This window comes from Hypanus sabinus, chromosome 4, assembly GCF_030144855.1.
Source record: "Hypanus sabinus isolate sHypSab1 chromosome 4, sHypSab1.hap1, whole genome shotgun sequence".
NCBI classification, from domain to species: Eukaryota; Metazoa; Chordata; class Chondrichthyes; order Myliobatiformes; family Dasyatidae; genus Hypanus; species Hypanus sabinus.
This window is the reverse complement of record NC_082709.1, coordinates 51,825,863-51,846,697: the sequence shown is the minus strand read 5'-3', so window position 1 is coordinate 51,846,697 and position 20,835 is coordinate 51,825,863. Positions and strand designations below refer to the sequence as shown.

Here is a 20,835-nt window from a genome sequence, read left to right as displayed (position 1 = left end):
TTTAGAATGTGAGTCCATCGCATACATTAAGCTGGGTGCCAACCGCCGTAAAACAAGATGGAGAGAGAGAGAGAGAGAGAGAGAAGCAGGTGGTCCAATATCTTTTCTCGTTTGTTCATTTGATGTGGATTCTGCTGAAATACCAGCATTCCTGATTGCTGCTGATCTGCACCAAGTGGTTAAGAGTCAACTATGCTGCTAGGTCTGGGGTCACCTGCAACACAAACTTGGTAAAGATGGCAGGTTTTCTTTTCCTGAGGGATAAAGCGAATCATATGGATATTTTTGTAGTTTTGCTTACCATTAAAATACTTACTTTTGTTCATAGTTTATTTATTGTACTGCTCAAACTTAAATATCACAGCAGCTGTGCTGGGATTTAAACAGATAGGTCAGTTTAAATCTTACCAAAGGTATCAATAAGATCAAGAGTACAGAAAATTTTCAAGGATGTTGCTGGGGCTTGAGGACCTGAGACCTTGAGGAAAGTTGAATCAGTTCAGACTTTATTCCTTGGGCATGGGAGAATGTGGAGATTTAATGGACGCATTCACGATTATGATGGGTATTGTTAAGAACCCCCTAACTGGGTCACTTACCAGCAAAGATAGAGAGATCCGTTGAAGTCTGATGGTACTATTTTAACAGTATTTATTGATAAAAATACACAAAATATCAATGCAAACATACAGATAATAAACGTCGTCAATACTAAATCTAAATGCGCGTGTATAATAATAATCAATAAGAAATAGCTCTATCATTGTCTAGGGGTTAATGTATTGTCCGATGGAAATATAAAAGTCACTGTTAGTTCGTTCAAGCTGCTGCGTTTTGGTTTGAGAGAAAGACGGGTTTAAAACTTGCCCGGTCCTTTTATGATGCCAATCCTTCGAGAGTAATTGGGAGTTGGTTTCCCTGTTGTTAGCTAAAAGCCGTTCATCCGTGGTAAAAGCCACCGGTTCTGGGGAAAGTGGAACCAAACGCATGTAGCCTCCTCCCATCGGCTTCTGCTATTACGGGATTGCTAGCGTTTCTTCTGGTGCGTCTGAGGGGCTGTTCCTACAGACCCTCTTTTATCCTGACTCACAGGGTCTCAGATGTCAATTAGGTTGGGGGTGATGCAATCTCTCCTTCAACCAGCCCACTTTGCCTGAGGGCTTCCACATAGCACAGTATTGTAATACACAAGTTCGTCTCCAAGAGACAATGGCCGTTTCCCGTAGCTTTATATCGCCGGGGGTAACAAGACATTCCGCATGTCTCTCTCTTATTTCCTGGGTCTCCTGACCCAAATCAATAGTGATCTTGTGATTCTCACAAAGGAGGGGGCTACCCCGCACCCGTCGGCCCCTCAGAGGTGTGGTACATTCATAACAGTATAATCATAATTATTCCTGACATTCCGCACACAATCCTGTCTGGTGTTTCCATATCAATTTCAATGATTAGAGTGTAAATATGAGTAGGCTTTTTCCACTGAGGTTGGGTGAGACTAGAACCAGAGGGCATAAGTTAAACGTAGAAGGTGGAATAGTTGAGGGAAAACTGAGGGGGAACTTCTTCACTTAGAGAGTGGTGTGATTCTGGAATGAACTGCTTGCAAAAGTGGTGGATGCAGGTTCGCTTTCAACACAAGATAAATTTGTCGAAGTACTTGAATAGGCAAGCTTTGAAGGGCTATGGTCTTAGTGTAGGCTGATGAGACTATTTAGAATAACAGTTAGACAAGGACTAGATGGGCCATAGGACATGTCCTTGAGTGGTAGTGCTCTATGACTCTATCAGGATCAATGGTCTAGATCTTTGAATGATACCCCAGTTATGTAAGAGCTACGTACTGTACATTGAGCCACAGTCTCCCTCTTGTTTTCTTCATTTAAGGTTATTTAAACCTTCTCAAGGTGGTATTTTTGTTTTGTTGCAGGTATAATTTTATTTAGTCTCCATTTCAATTATTTATATACATCTCTTATGAAATTTTGGATTGCATACATGCTCACCTTGGCAAAGTTGTCAGTTGTACTGATTGCTAAGCACATGTGGGTTTTAATTCAAGTTCTGTTTCTAATACTTATTTACAATATCAGAAATGTTGCAGACTTCAGTGTGCTAATATTGGAGGGCTGAACTGCTGGAGGTTGTGTCTCCTAACTGAGAAATTAAACGCATACTACTCTTTCAGGATTCAGACATCCTACTTCATCAGTTTTCCTTTCTAGCTGTTCCCAACTTTAAGTTTAGAAATATTGGCTGAAGTATTTGACAAAGGAATATTTAAATACCTTTCCTCAAATATCACTTACCTTTAATCATCTAATTAGTCTAAAACTGCAAGTACATACAGGTATTTGATAAACATTATTCAAGTGTTTTTATTACATTAAGAAATTTCCTTTATGTTGGTGAGATCAGGTGTGGTGACTATTTTGCAGAACACCTGTGTTCAGTTTGCCAAAGCTACCTTGAGCTTCCGGTCTTATGTCATCTCTCCTCCCCATTACCACTCATTTATCCTCAGCCTTCTCCATGGTGTGGACAAGTTGTAAACTAGAAGAATAAAACTTCATATTCTACAGCCCACTGGTATGAACAACAATTTTCCAATTTCAGGTAACTCACTCATGCTTTCCCAGTCCACCAAGGAGTCTCTCCTACCTTTCCCATCTCTCTCCCATTATTATGCTTCCCTTCTACACTTGATATCAGCTGTCCTTCACTCACATATTTATCTGCGTGTGTTTCTTCTCTCTTAATTCACTTTCCTGATCCACTCCCACATCTGGTTACACCTGCCTACTTTTCCCCTGGTCTCTTTCCACCAACCTCTTGCCTCCCAATCCTTTGTCGCTCACCAGCCTCTGTCTCACCCCTCCTTTCACTATCAGTCCTGATGCAAGGTTTTGACCAGAAATATCAATCACTCTTTTGCTTCCACAGATGTTATTTGACCAACTGAGTTCTTCTAGCAGCTTTTTGTTTTTCTTTGCTCCAGATTCTAATCTCAAAATAATTTTATTCTATTTAGAGATGAGATGGTGTATAGGACTTTCTGGCCCTTCAAGCTGCTCTGACCAGCAACCCACCGAATTAACCCTGGCTTAATGACAGGACAATTTGTAATGATCAGTTAACATCCTAACCAGTAGTTAACACTACCAGTCCGAAGTACATCTTTGGACCGTGGGAGGAAACATGAGCACCCAGCAGAAACCCACATGCTCACCAGAAGAAATGTACAAATTTGCTTACTGAGGATACTAGAAATGAATTCCAAACCCTGATGCCCTGAGTTGTAATAACAACTATGCTATCGTTGAGCCTATGTTAGTTTATAAATCATTTTTCCTCACTGCGCTGATTTCACTCTTTGCTCCTTCAATACTTTAAGTCAATTCTCTAGAGGATTATTGAATGTTTAACCTTCTGACTCTGCATGTGTACACTACTAAACCAAAGCTAAAAGGCTTTGTATGCAATTAAATTCTTTTTGGCTTAGAAACAATGGAAACATGATGTTTCCTGTTGAATTTGATATTTTCCTATGCTTATTACTACAATCAGTGTTACTCTCAGTCTGTGCCAGCGTGTTGACTGGGTGTTACCTAGATGGAATATGAATCATGCTGGCTTGATGCATGCAGCCACATGAATGTGGGTTCATTCCATAAACTGTCATGTTCTTTTTTTGAGTGGCTTCTGTCCAGTATCACTTTTCTCTGTTAAGCAATCTGTTACTGGGAAATAGTTGTGTAATAAGACAATGGTTATTATGATTTATATTGTTAATGGTTTATTGTTGTCAAAATCACCAAGATACAGTGAAAAGCCTGTTTTGCATATTGTTTATGTAGATCAGATCAATATACGATGCATTGAGCTAAAATAATGTAAAGTAACAAAGCAAAATGAAGTGTAAAAGCTCCTTAAAGAGTGCAGTGTAAGGATAAAGTGCAAGATCATAACGAGGTAGTTTGTGAGGTGAAGAATCCATTTTATCATACAAGGGGTTTGTTCAAAAGCCTGATATCAGTGAGATAGAAACTGTCGTTGAGCCCTGTGGTACATGATTTTAGGCTTTGGTATCTTCTGCCAAATTGAAGAGGGATGACAACAATGTCCTGGATGGTTGGGAGTCTTTGATTATGCTGGCTGCTTTACTGAGGCAGCAAGAAGTAAAGACAGATTCCATACGGGGGAGGCTGGTTCCTGTGATGTGCTGAACTGTGTCTACAACTATCTGCAGTTTCTTGTGGTCACATGCTTTCTATGGTGCACTGATGGGCACAAGCTAAATTTCTTAACCTTCCTGAGAAAGTAAAGGCATTGTTGCTTTCCTGGCCATGACGGTTACATAGTTGCACCAGGGCAGGCTATTGGTGGTGTCCACACCTGAGAAAGTAAAGCTCTCAGCCCTCCCAACCTCAACACTGTTGATGAAGACAGGAGCGTGTACCCCTCCTTTCCAAAGTCAATGAGCAGCTCTTTTATTTGGTTGACATTGAGGGAAAGGTTATTGTCATGGCATCATGTCACTAAGCTCTCTGTCTCTTTCCTGTACTCTAACTCATCATTATTTAAGATATAGCACATTACAGAAGTACCTGCAAACTTGCAGATGGAGTTGGAGAAGAATCTGGCCATATAGTCATGTGCGTACAGGAGTAGAGTTCGGGGGCTGAGGACACAACCTTGTGGAGCACTAGTGTTTAGAATAATCTTGGTGCTGGTGTTGCTGCTTATCCTTACTGATTGCAATCTGTTGGTCAGATGGGTCAAATGGCCTAATTCTGCTTTTATGTCCTATGGCCTTGTGATCCATTTACATATGGAGACATTTTCTCCCAGGGTCAGAAGTTTGGTGATTAGTGTGTTTGTAATAATAGTATTGAAGACAGAACTGTATTCAATATTATCAATAGTCTGATGTGGGTGTCTTTACTGATTTGTTTCATTGTGAAGGTTAAAATGTGAACTCTCTTCCAGTAATTCAGTTTTTAAAAAAGTTTAAAGTAAAACTTCAGCTTGACAGACAACTCTTATTATCTCTTCTACTTTATTAGTTAGTGAGTTCTGACTGAATTTGACCTACCTGACAAGGTTGCCTGTTTTGATTTCTGTTAATTGTATATGAATACTTCCACCATCTATTGCCTCTTAATGACTGGACTATATTAAAGCATTAAATACTTTTCGCTGTGTAAAAATTTGTTAAATTATTGTACTTAAGAGTGTGGCATATGCACGAATATAGCATGTTGACTCAATTTCTGCAGAAGATGCCAATGTTAAAGAAAGAAGGGAGATTTTGTTTCATTTGTTTTACATATTTTCTCTCAGAATGAAGAGTATGTCCATTCTATCTGCTTACATGTTTTGAAAAGTTTGTGATCCTTGACAAGAATCCTAACAATTCCTGAATGAAGAATAGTGTTTAATAAATCTGCCCATGCTTACTCAATGAGAGGAATGAAACGATTCAAAGTTTTGCTTCCACTGATACTCCATTTTCCTGTATCAGTCTTGTATCCTTTCATTCCAGAACAGACAAATTTCTATGATTTCAGATCTGAATATTTACTATAATTGAACATCAATCATTTTGAGATAAAAAGTTACCAGGACTTGCACCTGGTCTGAAGCAGTAAATCCCAGTAATACTATACCTCAGAGAAGTCTCAGTCGTAAACCAATGCCCCGTTTTCTGAGGCTGTGCTTTCATCTGCCTTGAAGGTCTTTGGGTCTTTTACCAATGATCCCATATTGTAGTACTTGCCTGAAAACACCAAAATAATTCAGCATAGTGTGTTATGTTCTCTTTGGATTTCCCGTATCTTACCATCATCAGGAACTGTTTTTGTGTAGTATTTTTATTACCAAAATATGCATTTCATAATCATGATTAATTAAGCTAGTCATGATTACAGCAACCATTTGCATTATATTTCATTTTGCTATTGGAAGTAGTAAAACATGATTAGGTGAATAACTAAACGGATTAGATAATATACTGCTTTGTACATTATTAACTGATTTTTTCAATTAACTTAATTATAATAGACAATGACTTTCTCAAGTTTTACGCATGTATATACAGGATGCTTACAGCAAATAATAAATGTAATATCAATATACAGAACATATACATAACATCTGAATGTTATTTTTTCTTCTTCCCTTTTTTCTTTCCTTCTTTTCCTTTCTTTCCTTCTTTTCCTTTTTGGCCCTTCTCCTTCCCATCATCTTCTGATTCCTTTGCAGCTTTTGCTCTCTTCTTGCCCAAAGGTGTTTTGATGTACCAATTCTGAAGGAAAAGGATAACCATTTACCTCCAGTGTTCTGCTGTACAATATTAATCACAAAGCTAGTTCAAAGTTAAAATTAACACACGAGATTCAATGGCCTGTTTGTTTATAATCAAAGGAAGCAATTCCAATGAGTTATACACCACAATTACAGCTAAGATTTAAAACTAAAATATAAACATGTTACTTCCTGATGTAGATGTACCCATCTGTATCTACCCATATCTATAGCTAAATATTTTCTTTCTTCTTGCTGACAATTTTATGTTGAAGTTCCTCAAGGAGAAACTGATCTCCTTTTCCTGGTATGATAACATGGACAACAAATACTCAGAACATGATGCTTCAGGAACAAATAACAAAATCAATGGGACTGCATGGACTGTAGATGCACAATGCTTTTGGATGCATTAATACTGAATATTAGACAGAGTGCAAAATGAATGGACAATGCACTCATGCTCAAGTTGAAATTCTATCCTATCCTGTTGAAGCAGACATTCTGTGCTCCTGAGCTTACACAGTTTTGGACATCCAAATTCCATCCTGAGCTTCTTCTTTGGATCTGTCCTGCCTGCATTTAGTAGACAGGACACAGCTGAACAATTTTGTACTTTACAGTGGTAAATCAATGAACTAACTGTACTGGAACAGCTTGGCTACAGTTGCAACTAATTCTTCATTGTGACAGAACTCATACCTTTTCCAGTTTATTGTCAAAGCCATATACTTTCCTTCTCCTTGGTCTTAGCCATGCTTTGAACATATACCGAGTGAATGTAATTGTTTGGCTTCTGGGATGTTGAAAACTTAGAAAATGGCTGAGACAAATAATTACTCCACATGAGTAATTATCACAACATGGATGGCTGAAGGACCTGTACTGTGCTGTAGTGTTCTATGACTGGAAGGTGGGTTGTAAAACTTTCAGTGTTGTCAAGTGCATGCAGTGAAATCACCATTAAAGATGGGGATGATTGTTGTATTGAGGTTGCCCACTAAAGCATGTGGAGGACTGTAGGACTTTGGAAAAATTGTTTGTCTCTAGTTTTGCTTTAAAGATGATATTGCTATATTACTATATTTCTACACTATTCTTGGTTGGTGCGACTGTAACAAAACCCAATTTCCCCTGGGATCAATAAAGTATGTCTGTCTGTCTTTCTGACAATAGACATTAGACAATAGGTGCAGAAGTAGACCATTCGGCCTTTCGAGCCTGCACCGCCATTTTGAGATCATGGCTGATCATCTACTATCAATACCCGTTTCGACCCGAAACATTGACTGCTACTTTCAACGGATGCTGCCTGACCTGCTGAGTTAATCCAGCTTTTTTGTACGTCAAGGTTTAAAATTTGTTTGGATATGCAGTTAAGAGTAGCAATAATGTGCCATTGTATAATTTGCACACATTTCAGGGTGAGTCAGAACCAGATGTTACAATGACAGGTTTCTTGACATGATTATTAATGTACCCTGCCATCCAGTGAACTCGGCAACATTAATAGGATAAGGAAGTTTAAAACAAGGTTGCATAGTAGGGGAATTAGGGGTTATGGGGAAAAGGTAGATAAGTGGAGATGAGTCCATAGCCAAATCAGCCATGATCTTATTCAGCGGCGGAACAGGCTTGACGGGCCAGATGGCCTACTCCTGCTCCTATTTCTTATGTTCTTATGAAGTTCAAAACACATTTCTAGTGAGCCTTTCAATCACTGAACTTCTGAAAAAATATATTGTCACTGTCTTTTCACAGAGAAAAATACTTCAAATAATATCCGAATACTCAATCTGGGCATTATTTAAAGGGCATACTGTGACTCTGCTGCCGTGAGCTGCATAACTCTACCAAACAAACTGCAAGCAGACTGACCCCAACCTGGATCCCAGACTCTGTTTCAGCAGGTGGCCTCAGCAGGCTGTTCCTTAAAATAATGTGGACAGAAATGCCAAAAGAATCCGACTGTAAGGTAACTAATTCTGAATTTATCAGGTCAGACAGGGTTTAAGACACAGAACTCATTGATAGATAACAAGGAATCCTCCATCAAAAGGGTTGTGCAATCAGTATAATATACTCAAGATGAAATTCATAGATTTTTTTTATTATTAGGGAAAATAATGGACAAGGATTCAGTGCAAGAAAATGTTACTGTGGTAAATGGTGCCACAATCATATTGAACATAGAACAGTACAGGACAGGAAAAGGCCCTTCAGCTCATGATGTCTGTGCCAATCAAGATGCCAACTGAAACTAATCCCACTGTGTCTACAGGATTCATTTCCCTCCATTTCCATCATAGTAACTCTGAATAACAGAGCAGGCAATTTGATATTTTCCTGAAATAGTTCAGATGAATTTTGGGATCAGAATATATGGGAAAGTCACAGCAGACAAGACAGCAACTGACGATTATAAGAAATATGAAAACCTCTCAAAGAGAATTAACTCTTTTTCCTTTTCTGGTGTTGATGTGCATTATGCTGTTTTTAAATTTGGGTCTCTATATATGCTAAAGTACTTATTATCCATGTGGGGCACAATAGTGAGTTGTTTAGAATATCAAATCATATCGGTTTTCAAATTTAAGTATGGAAATCAAGGAAAAATTGGAACTGAGTTGTATTACTATTCCTTGTAGTCTTCAGGATCAATTCATAAAAAAGTCAGCTTAGCTTGAATTATTCTGCCAGCATAAGGCAAGTCTGTGAAATGCATATTGTTGGTGGTGTTGGGGGGAAATTTCAGCATACCTCTCCTTTCTAATGACAAGTACTGATGATATTAGACATTTGCAACTGATTTATAACCTTTTACACATTTAAAAACTAACCATCATGATATAATCCTGGTGTTGTACACTAACAGATCTCACTATCTTCTGATGATAAGGGGACAATAACCAACGGCAAAGGTTATTGCCCAATGATCCTAGTGAAAATGAGTTCAAAGTGCTTAATTAGCGAAACCATCTTGAAGTTACAAGTTGGTGGGGATGCTAGAAAGAAAACACTAAAAATATAGCAAGGTCTTCCAAAAAAACATGGGCACTAAAGGTTAATGTTGCCAGTAAACTTGAGCAGTCTAATAGAAAATGTCCAGAGTACGTCAGATGACTAGGAATTCCATCTTTTCCTGTTGGCTCTTTGTGTCGGAATGTAGCAGGCATCTGCTCAAAAGCACTTCATTTTTGGCAGAACAAATCTTGCATCTTTTGAATACCAATTCACCACTTATTAATGACTTTTATTATTGTGCTTCTCTCTGAAGTTACAACCACACCATTTACATTGCTTTAGTCACCAAAATAGTATCAAAACTTTATAAAAATGACTCTTTACCTTGAATGATTCCTCTTCCTCTTGGTATACGGGTTCCTGCTTGGCCAGAGGAGTAATGAACTCTACTGCAGAGAGAGGTTTAGTGTGTAACTGCTTTATACGTCGTTCAGTTAGAACATCCTTTGCAGCTTGAGTAAGGTGTCCTTGCGTATAGCCATCAGTGATCTTGGCCAAGGAACTTAGATCCAATGAATTCGTCAGGATCCCACCATTTTGTTGGATTATATTCTTCCATAACACTATTGCATAAAACATAAGAATTCTAATTATATACTACTTTCAAATAATAACACAATAACACCTTAAGAAAAGTCTGCAACTGTTGATGATTCTGAGAGATGAAATATTTAAGCTGAACAGTTAAACATGCTTTTCCATTAATATTGGAGATAAAGTAATGTTGCATAACTATCCTTTTCATTTTATCACATGCAATTTTTGGTGAAATAAATAGAAGTCACCAGTACACCATGTACTTGATTTTGCATACCAAATATATTTGCGCCTTGAGCTTCTTCAGCATGTAATCAGGGTGCAGTCAAATTATGTGGTTTAAATGGTCACAATTTTTAATGTGAATAAACTAAGCTTAATTTTCTTTGATTTTAAAATGATATATATATCCTTTGAGTAAACTACTTAGCAATTTGAAATCAAGCTTCTGACTCTCAAGTGCAAGAATCCTCATACTAACCTATACACTTTGATCAGTTTTCTGCTTAATTTTTAATGCTAGGCATGAAAGGGTCAATTTATTTATCTTCAGATACAGCACAGAACAAGCCCTTCCAGCCACACCACATAATTAACCCTAGCCTAATCACAGGACAGTTTACAATGACCAATTAATTTACCAACTGACACACCCTTGGAATGTGGGAGGAAACTGGAGCACCTAGAAGAAACTTGCTTGTTCACAGGAAGGAATGTATAAATTCCAAACTCTGAAGCCCTGGGCCAAAGTAGTCCTGCTAACCTCTACGCTATTGTGGAGCATCAAGGATCAACTTTATTTGCAACATATATTTAAAGCTATTAGGTATCTGCTGTGGTGTGTTGGTGTGAAATGCAACATAAAACAACATTCAGCAATGACAGAGAATAAACAATTGCGTAAAAGTAAAGTTGGAAGTATAGATATGGAATAAAATGTGAATAAACACATACATACCAGCATAAATTTACAATGTAAACAGCATTATAAAAATGGTTTAAATTGTTTACAGTGCAGTAACTGAGGTAACAGATAGAAGAGGTGGCTGACTAGAATAGTTGATCAGATTAACTACCTGGGGGAAGAAGTTTATAAGATGGCATAACATTTTTGTTTTAATAGTCCTATAGTGCTTTCCAGAAGGGAGCTTTGGAAAAGGCAGCTTGCTGTGTGGGTAATGTCTGTAATGAATTTTCCAGCTGGCTTTGTTGTCGTGGATACTTTCAAGTCCTGCAGTTATGGTAGAGTGCACCCAGTGACCTTTCCTGCCGTCCTGACAGTTTGCTGTAGTTTTCGTTTAATGTGAGAGAATGCTACACCAAACCAGACAGCAGTGGCTGATGCGAGGATACTCTCTGTGATAGCAGTGTCGAATTGTACCTGTATATTCTGGGGAAGATGGAATTTTAGCAGCTGCTGCAAGTTGTACATCCTCTGCCAAGCCTTTTAGTTAATAAAGGAGTTATGGTTCTCTCACATGAGGTCCTGTACAATACTGATGCCCAGGAACCCAAAGGTTGAAATGGTGCTATCTATAGAGTTGTTGAAGATGAGTGGGTGGGGAAGAGACATATTTTTCCTGAAGTCGATAAGCATCACTACAGTTTTGAAGTCTTCCAGTTCTAGCTACATCTTTGTAAATTTTCTCTGTACTCTTTCAATCTTATTTACATCTTTCCTGTAGGTAAGTGACGAAAACTGCACACAATGCTCCAAATTAGGCCTCACCAACATCTTATACAACTTCAACATTACATCCCATCTCTAGTACTCAAAACTTTGATTTATAAAGGCCAGTGTGTCAAAAGCTCGCTTTACGACCCAATCTACACATGCCATCACTTGAATCATCAATGAATTACGGACCTGTATTCCCAGATCCAGTTGTTCTACCACACTCCTCTGAGCCCTACTGTTCACTGTGTAAGACCTACCTGGGTGGTCCTACCAAAGGGCAACACCTCACACTTGTCATCATTGCCATTGTTCAGCCCATTTTTCCCAATCTTGGTGTCATCTGCAAATTTGCTGATCTAGATAACCATTTTATTTTGCAGATCATCGATATAGATGACAAACGTTATCACCCCTCAGACTCCACCCTCCAGGTAAATAAGTCCCACCCTTTCTTTATAACCCAAGCACTCCAGTCATGATAACTTGCTTGTGAATAACATCTATCCTCTAGATGAGTGACCAGACACAATACTCCACGTGGTCTTGCAATACTCAAGTACAGTTGTAACATAACATCCTGACTCCTATATTCAATGCCTTGAATGATAAAAGCAAGCATGTCAAGGGCCTTCCTTACCCACCAGTGTCAACACTTTCAGGGAATTAACTGCCTGTACTCCTACATCGTGTCGTTCTACAACACTGGTTTCACAACTCAATTATTCACTGTCCACTGCAGCATTACGTTTGGTGTCATCGAAACTTACTACCATACCAGCTACATTTTTATTCAGATTGTAAATATACAGTAGATGCCAAACAAAAATGGATTTAGCACTAACTGATGCAACACACCATGGGGCACAGGCCTCCTATCAGAATAGCTCTCCACAGCCATTTGTCTCTTGGATCCCATGTAACTTTCAAGACCAGCCTCCCCAATATGACTTCGTCAAGGTCATGCTGAATGTTGCTGATCTGTGCTTTCTGATAGGTCAAGGGTATTTCTAGATGATCACTCATCTGATTAACCAACCTCTAATCTTCTGGTTCACCATCCATGGCTAAAGATAATGCAAGTATCTTTGCCAAGGCCCCTGCAATTTCTTCTCTAATTTCCCACATTGTCAAAGGATACACTTGATCAGACCTTGGGGATTTATCCACCTTACTATCCCTTAAGACCAAGGTAAGGAATCAAGAGAGGAACACAGAGTTACAGTGCAAGAGATTAGGCTGGTTCTAAAAATGGATAAAATCCTCAAATCTTCCTCCTCATTTTATTCAGTACAACTCCAACTTGCTTCCTGATTAAATTTAGGAGCTTGCTCTCTGAAAAACTGCCTCAATATCTAATATTTTGTCATTTGCACCTTATTTTGTTATCTTAATCTTTCTTTAGAAAATGTTTATCATGGAAGTCCAAATTTTAAAATAAACAGGCTTATACTTTGAAAAATAAATTAACAGAGTTACGTTGCTACACTGTGCACCTACCCATTATTTGAAGCTCTATTTGAACTAGCATATTATAGCACCATCTGCCGAGTCAAGAATTTGTTACAAATTAAGGTTTGTATTTTACAAGTAAAACCATCTCTTCAACTCTGACATTAGAATATGTCGGTCATCAATAATCATTCCTGCTTTCACTGATATGAATATCAAAGCCCATAATTTCTTCTTTGGAAACAGTCACAGCCTGAAGGCGCAAAAAAGTGAGATGAAAAGTGACAGACCAGAATTTCTGGGTGGTGGCTGTGCTCCTACTCTCTCGATCCACATTTACCTACCGCAGATCTTCTAATTCTTGAAGCCTCTCCATTCTGATGGGAGAGGAATGCACAGTGAATGGCCTTAAGGCTGCAAATAGCAAGCTCCACCCAAAGAACATCTCTGACAGATGTTTAAGCCATGCCACAAGGTGAGCAGATAAAACTTAAAGAATTTGAAGGTCAGTGAATAGATCTGAATGTCTGAGCGTGAATCTTAGTCCTTTGCGTTAAGATTCGATTGTTTAAAGAATAGTATATCACTTATAAATAGGGAATAATTAAAAGAAATTTGAAATATCGATATTCAATTCAGAATTATTAAGATAGATATATAGATTCTTTATTGATCTCATAAGAAATTACAGTGTCACAGTAGCATTACAAGTGCACACAAGTGGTGCATGCGAGCTCTATTTCAACACTTAAGAGAAGTTTATATAGGTACATGGATGGTAAACGTATGGAGGGCTACGGTCCTGGTGCAGGTTGATGGAAATAGGCAGTTTCAATGTTTTGGCATGGACTAGATGGGCCAAAGGACCTGTTTTTGTGCTGCACTTTTCTATGACTATTATAAGGGTATTTAAAATCATGAGAAGAGTTAGGGTAGATGGTCATGGTCTCTATCCCAGGGTAGTGGAGTCTAAACCTAGAGGATATAGATTTAAGATACAAGGGGAAATACTTAAAAGAGATCCGAGGGGCAAGTTTTTCACAGAGAGGGTTGTGCATATATGAAATGAGCTGCCAGAGAAAATGGTAGAGGCTGATACAATTACAATATTTAAGGCATTTAGACAGGTGCATGGATTGTAAAGGTTTAGAATGGGTGAATGGGACTAGATTAGATGGACACCTTGGTCGACATGGACACTTTGTGCCAAAAGGCCTGTTTCCATGCTGTATAACTATGACCGTCAGTAAGATTTCTGGGAATCTTACTTGTCCATTCCTCCTCCCACAGTAACTATAGAGATGTAGATATACCTTTATATTTGTCTCTAAACTACCTCCCGCAGGGGGAAAGTCTTCACTCCATACTCACCAAATCGAGAGCTGTAATCTGGTCTTGGAATAAGTATAATTTTCTGGAAAGACCGACAGAAAGACTTTAATTCTGCATCAAAGGGTCGTTGTGTTGTGCCAACAATGAGAACACGATCTTCTGCTTTCAAGGATTTAAGTATACTTGGAAAAGGTTTCTTCAATCTCTTTGGATCTAACTGTTTAAGATGAGATAAGGGAAAACTTGATGCTATGAACAACATTCAATTGAACTTTTCACAGTATTGTGTTTCCAAAGGGCTCTCAAGTATTGTTTTCCTATGTTACAGAAAGTACCTTGTTCTGTGTGTGGTGAACTATGTGCCTGTCGGGACACGCCCCTGCTGACTGCTCCTGTGGCTCCTCCCACAGGCCCCTGTATAAAGGAGATCTGCGGCCTGATGCTCGGCCTCAGTCTCCAAGACATTGTATGATAGACACTCACTCCTGGTTCCTTCTTCCAGTCAATAAAAGCCGATATCTCGCCTTACGTCTCAGTGTGAGTTATTGATGGTGCATCACTGTGTTTAGAAATTACCTTGTTCTTATTGGTTGTTTTCTTGCATATAGTAGATTTACGGTGCCGCATTACAGCAATGGGACACAGGACAGATGCTGTTTTATCTATCTACATATAATTAACCCTGAATTCAGCAAGGTCATCACACTTAAGTAGAACTGCATCTAAAAGTTGTCACACTGCATTAATGAATACAAGGAAACATTCAAACATTTAGAAAATGTAATGGAAGGAAGTTGGTCAGTTTATACATTCTTGTAAATTGGGTGTACCATTTTGAATGAAGTAATCCTCTGATGAAGTGAGCAGGGAACATTCCCTTCTGCTCCACAGCGCTGATGCTGACCCTAACAGTGCCACAGAACATTGCTTTTGACCAAGGTTACAAGTCCCCATAGAAGTTTGTGGTCTTTATTTGAATCGATGGAATTATTTTGGAGACTAGTGACAGCAATCAGAGGAAGCCTTTCACAGACGTAGCGAAACTGCATTGTTTTAACAGTATGATAGATGTGAAGGAAGCAATCAGTAAGCTTCTAGGGGATGGTTTATCGGAGATTTGTAAACTAAGCACAAAGCACCTTAGGAAGGAATGGAAGCTAGTTAATCCCTTTTACCAGCTTTCAGAAGTATATACAGTGGAAGACTTTTATGTTCAAACCTTAAGTGTTTATCCTATAACATATTTGACTTGCCACACTTAATCACACAATGAACTCAACAAACCTCTGTTCAGGCTCTCAAACCCCTCCACATCCTGTTGAATTCTTTCAATGATGTGTTATGCTAGTCACTGTCAATAAAAATAATCAGAATATCCAGCAGGAAGAGAGCATCACATTTGAAGGTTTCCTTTGCTTTAAAATTTCCACTTATACAAAACAAAATTCTAACATTTTCTAACCCCAATAAAAATAACTAAATAAAAGAAAATCAAATTTAATTAACAAATATTAAAGTTATAGTTTTGAAAAATAATAGAAAGCAATATTTTATTTTATTGGGATTTACTCATGGCTACCTTTTAAGTTTGCTTATGAGACGATCAGAAGTACAAGGACCAGATAGTTCCCCAGTTATACCAGATCCTGACATCTCAAGCTTTCCAGAACGTTCACATGCAGTGCAGCCTTCGCAGTGATTTGAAGTACATCAGTCGCATTGATAGTTTGGTAAGACCAGATGACCATCTAATGTTTCAGGCCTTGCACTAGCACTCTGGGTACACTATGAAAGAGTTGGTGGATTCATTTTTAGGTGAACTATAAAGTCTTAGTTGCTTGGTATAAAACTAAGAGCATCAGACTGTGCTACCTGTTTTACTTTCATGATGCTGTTAAAGATACTTCAGAACCAGCTGTTGTAATCTATGGCCAATTAATAGTTTCAAAACTGTTTAACACAAAAAAAGGCTGTGCATACCCCCTTCTCTGATTTTGGAACCTTCTTGTAGAAAGTTTTCTCTGCATTATCAATCCATACAACTGAAGGCTGCAGCAGGCAGGCAACCTGAATAAAATAACAACATAGCAGGGTTAAATCTTAATGTAGTCATGCCCAAGCATAACACAGAGAGACTGGGCATGAAGATCAGGTGCAACTACTGATTCGTGAGAGCTGTTTAACTTGTAAATCATTATCAACCAAACCAATTATAGATGTATAATTGGCTATTGATATTGGCAGTAGATATTGCCACGAAGGCAAGGAGCCCAAGTCCAATGACAATAAAGTGGTGACCACATGGAAAGCAATTCCAGAGTGTTGAAAGACATTACAGTTCTAATTGGGAGACCCAGGCTGTTGACACAAACATTCCATTAGTTAAGTGACAGCCATTATTACAGCAGAATTTGGCTCAGAATTGGAAGCAGAAGGTAGATGTTATGGGTTGTTTCTCAGAACAGAGGCCTATGTCTAGTGTTGTGTCACACTCATCAGTGTTGGTAACAATGTTATATGCTATTTATGTAAATGATTGTTTGTAAATACATAAGGCTTGATCAGGAATTTTGCACCTGACACAAAATTAGGAGGTGTTTTTGATAGTGATGGAGGTTATCATAGATTACAGAGGGCTTGTGAACAGTTAGGGAAGTGGGCTGAGGAGTGGCAAATGAACTTCAATATGGATAAGTGTAAGAAGATGGATTTTGGAACGTAAAACCAGCATAGAATTTATACTATGAATGGTAGGGCACTGGAGCATAATGAAAGAGAGGGACCTAGAGTGCGTGCATAGATTGTTGAAAGTGGTAGAGATTGGTAGAAAAGGCATTTAGCATACTGGCCTTCATCAGTTAGGGATGAAGTTGTATATGGGTATAGAAGTTGGAACATTTTGCTGCAGTTGTATGAGATGTTGATGAAGATGCATTTGGAGTTTCAGTCACTATTATAGAAAGAAAGTGGCTAATCTGGAAAGAGCCAAAAAATGGTGGATGTTGCCAGGATTTGAGTTATAGGACCAGATTAGCTAGCCTAAATCTTTACTCCTTGGATTATAGGAGAATGAGGGATAACCTTATAGAAATGTTTAAAATTATGTAAAGTATAGGTAAGATGGAATGTAGAGATTTTTCCCCAGGACAGGGAAGTCCAAAACTAGACAGCGTATACAGTTGGCCCTCCTTATACGTGGGGGATTGGTTCCAGGACCCCCAGCAGATACCAAAAAAACACGGATGCTCAAGTCCCTTATGTAAAATGGAGTAGTATTTGCACATAATCTACATACATCCTCCCGTATACTTTAAATCATCTCTAGATTACTTATAATAGCTAACACAATGTAAATGCTATGTAAATAGTTGTTATACTGTATTCTTTAGGGAATAATGAGAAGAAAAAAAAAGTCTGTACATGTTCAGTACAGATGCAACCACCGTAGCACATCTGGGAATGCTGATGCTGACTTGGCATCAGCCTATCCCAATTCTCCCGTGATCTTTAAGTTCTTGAGGCTGTAGTGCTTTACATAGCTAGCCAGCCATCCCTTACTAGCCTTAAACTCCTTCCTCTCGCTCACAAGTAGCGAACGAACGAGACGCGAAGCGAGCAATGCTCAACATTCAGGTTTTCCGGATCTGCGAATGTGGAACCTGCAGATAAGGGGGGGCCAACTGTACTTAGAGTAAAAGGCGGAAAGACTTAAAGCGGACCTGAGGGGCAACTTTTTCCCACACAGAGCGCGGTGAATATATAGAATAAATGCCAGAGGAAATGGTTGCAGTATTATTTAAGAAGCACTTGCACAGGTGTATAGAATAGCAGGGTTTAGAGGAATATGGAATGAATGCAGGAAATTGGGATTATTTGGGTGGGCAGCATGGATTTGTTATTGCTGAAGGATCTGTATCCATGCTGTGTTGCTATATGACTCTGTGACTTAATAAGAACAGCACTATGTGGCTTCAAAAATTCTATAGGAAGGAAGATTGTTTAAAAGTCAACATAGAGTTAAAGTTTTGTGAATATTGCTGTGAAAATTCATTGTAAATTTGGTTATAAGATGTCGGAAGTACAAGGACCAGACTGGTTCCCGATTATACCAGATTTTGACATCGCAAGCCTTCCAGAACATTCACACGTAGTGAAGCCACTTGGCTGATCTGAATTACATCTTTAGCATTGATAATTTGGCAAGACCAGATGACCATCTTATGTTTTCGGTGTTGCTCCAGCATTCTGAGTAGAATTATGATGCATGACATTGAAATAAATTTATTTTGTAAAGAGGGAACGAAGGAAAACTTTAATGTTTCCACTTATTGGAGGAAATGTACACACTTATTTAGGTATTTCTGCAGTTAGTTGACCTGGAGACTCCAATGAGCTCAGATGCTACTTACCTCAACATGCACTGGACCTCAAGACTGGCAAAGAATGGTGAGATGCACAGGCATATTGTGCTATGCTGATTCACTGAAAAGCCAACAGCTGGAGCCATGCAAACAGAACCTCTTAGTCACACTTGGCAGGAAAACCACAAGGAACAACATGGAATGTATCTCTCATGCAAGCCACCAGATTATGAAAACAGAGATTCTGCAAATGTTAGAAATCCAGGGCAACACACACAAAATGCTGAAAGAACTTAGCAGATCAGAAAATTCTCTGGTGGACTATTACCTTTTGGTGAGGCAGCAGTGAAACATCTGTCTGGTTAACTGAAAATTCTGCATTTTGTAGTAACCTACAGTACAAGGAAAAGCCTTAGGCACATATATATAGCTAGAGTGCCTAAGGCTTTTGCACAGTACTGTATTTGTCAACGTGGAGTGGAGAGTGAGTTTGTAAATATGACAGGAGCAAAGGATGTTGGAAGTGGTGAGGGTAGAGCACTGCAAGTGGGGTGTGGGACAGTTAACAGAGGGGTGTGAGGGTGGGGGGTGGCACGGGTGCAAGCATACGCAGTTCTAAGTCACCAGGCAAGGTAATTTGATTCCTAACAATTGGTTTAATGATTTTACAGAATGTCTCTCTGGTGCTTCCTGCTTCCTCCCCTCTCCCTTTCCCTAACCATGATTCCCAATCTCGGACCACAATAGAGCCATACCAGAATCAATTTTATCATCACTCACATGTCAGGAAATTAGTTTTTTTGCTGCGGTGGTACAGTGCAATACATAAAATTACTGTATATGTTACAACTTTAAACATTTTTAAAGACATTTTTAATCACTACCATATTAATAGAATTGGTGTCAAGTTTACTAAAATTATATAGGACATCAGATAGCCCTTTTTGTTTAAAGTACATTAGCATTACCAAGTGTCAGCTGCGAAGTGTTCTCTTGGCTGTTGCTAAAGAATTTTAGATTAGCTTTTGAGGAGATTCCTGCTTAAATGTTATATGCAAGAGAATTGAAAGTGCATTCAGCTAAAAAACACATAGGACATATATTTCTTTATCCACGAAGGTATGAAACATGCTGAGGTCCTTTAGTGTCTGTCCAACTTCGAAGTTCAAAGTAAGTTTACTATCCAAGTACATATATGTCACCATATAAAATCCTGAGATCTTGTTGCCAGCATACTCAATAAATCCATATTACAATTATAACCATAATAGAATCACTGAAAGACTACATTAACTTGGGTGTTCAGCCAGTGTGCAATACACAAGCTGTGCAAATACAAAAAGTAATGATAAAAATAAATAATAAGTAAGCAGTAAATATTCAGAAAATAAGATGAAGAGTCCTTGAAATTGAGCTCAGAGGTTGTGGGAACATTTCAATGATGGGGCAAGTGAAGTTGAGTGAAGATATTCCCTTTGTTTCAAGAGTTTGATGGTTGAGGGGTAATAACTGTTCTTAATAGTGTGAGTCCTGAGGCTCCTGAACCTTCTTTCGGATGGTTGCAGTGAAAAGAGAACATGACCTGAGTGATGAGGAGCCCTTCATGAAGTATGCTGCTTTCCTGCAGCAGTGCTTCGTGTAGATGTGGTCAATGTTGGTGAGGGCTTTACCCATTACTGACTGGGCCATATCCATTCCTTTTTGTAGGATTTTCCGTTCAAGAGCATTGGCACTTTCATACCAGGTTGTGATGCTGCCAGTTAATATATTCTCCACTACACAACCATATAAGTTCGTCAAAGTTTTAGATGTTATGCTGAATCTTTGCAAACTCCTAAGGAAGCAGAGGCACAGCTATGCTTTCTTCATAATTGCATTTTCGTGCTGGGCCCAGGATAGGTCTTCCGAAATAATTACACAGTGGAATTTAAAATCGATAACCCTCTCCACATCTGATCCACCAATGAGGAATGATTCATGGACCTCTGTTTCCTTCTCATTATAATCAGCTCCTTGGTCTTGCTGACATTGAGTAATGGGTTATTGTTGTGGCACCACTCAGCCAGATTTTCAATCTCTCTTCGATTTGCTAATTCATCAGCACCTTTGATTCGGCCTATCACAGTGGTGTCATTAGCAAACTTGACAATG

General features: G+C 38.7%; 1 protein-coding gene across 1 annotated transcript in view; it reads right to left on the bottom strand.

Moving 5' to 3' along the window:
* Nucleotides 1–685: 685 nt before the first annotated feature.
* LOC132392757 (dynein regulatory complex protein 11-like) overlaps nucleotides 686–20,835 on the bottom strand; it is a 185,850-nt gene continuing 165,700 nt past the window's right edge. The window contains exons 16-19 of the mRNA XM_059967073.1: nucleotides 16,304–16,390; nucleotides 14,363–14,540; nucleotides 9,652–9,890; nucleotides 686–6,304 (exon numbers count right to left, since the gene is read on the bottom strand). Coding sequence (XP_059823056.1) covers nucleotides 6,161–6,304; nucleotides 9,652–9,890; nucleotides 14,363–14,540; nucleotides 16,304–16,390 — 648 coding nt within the window. The 3' untranslated portion in view covers nucleotides 686–6,160. The remainder of the gene's footprint in view (nucleotides 6,305–9,651; nucleotides 9,891–14,362; nucleotides 14,541–16,303; nucleotides 16,391–20,835) is intronic.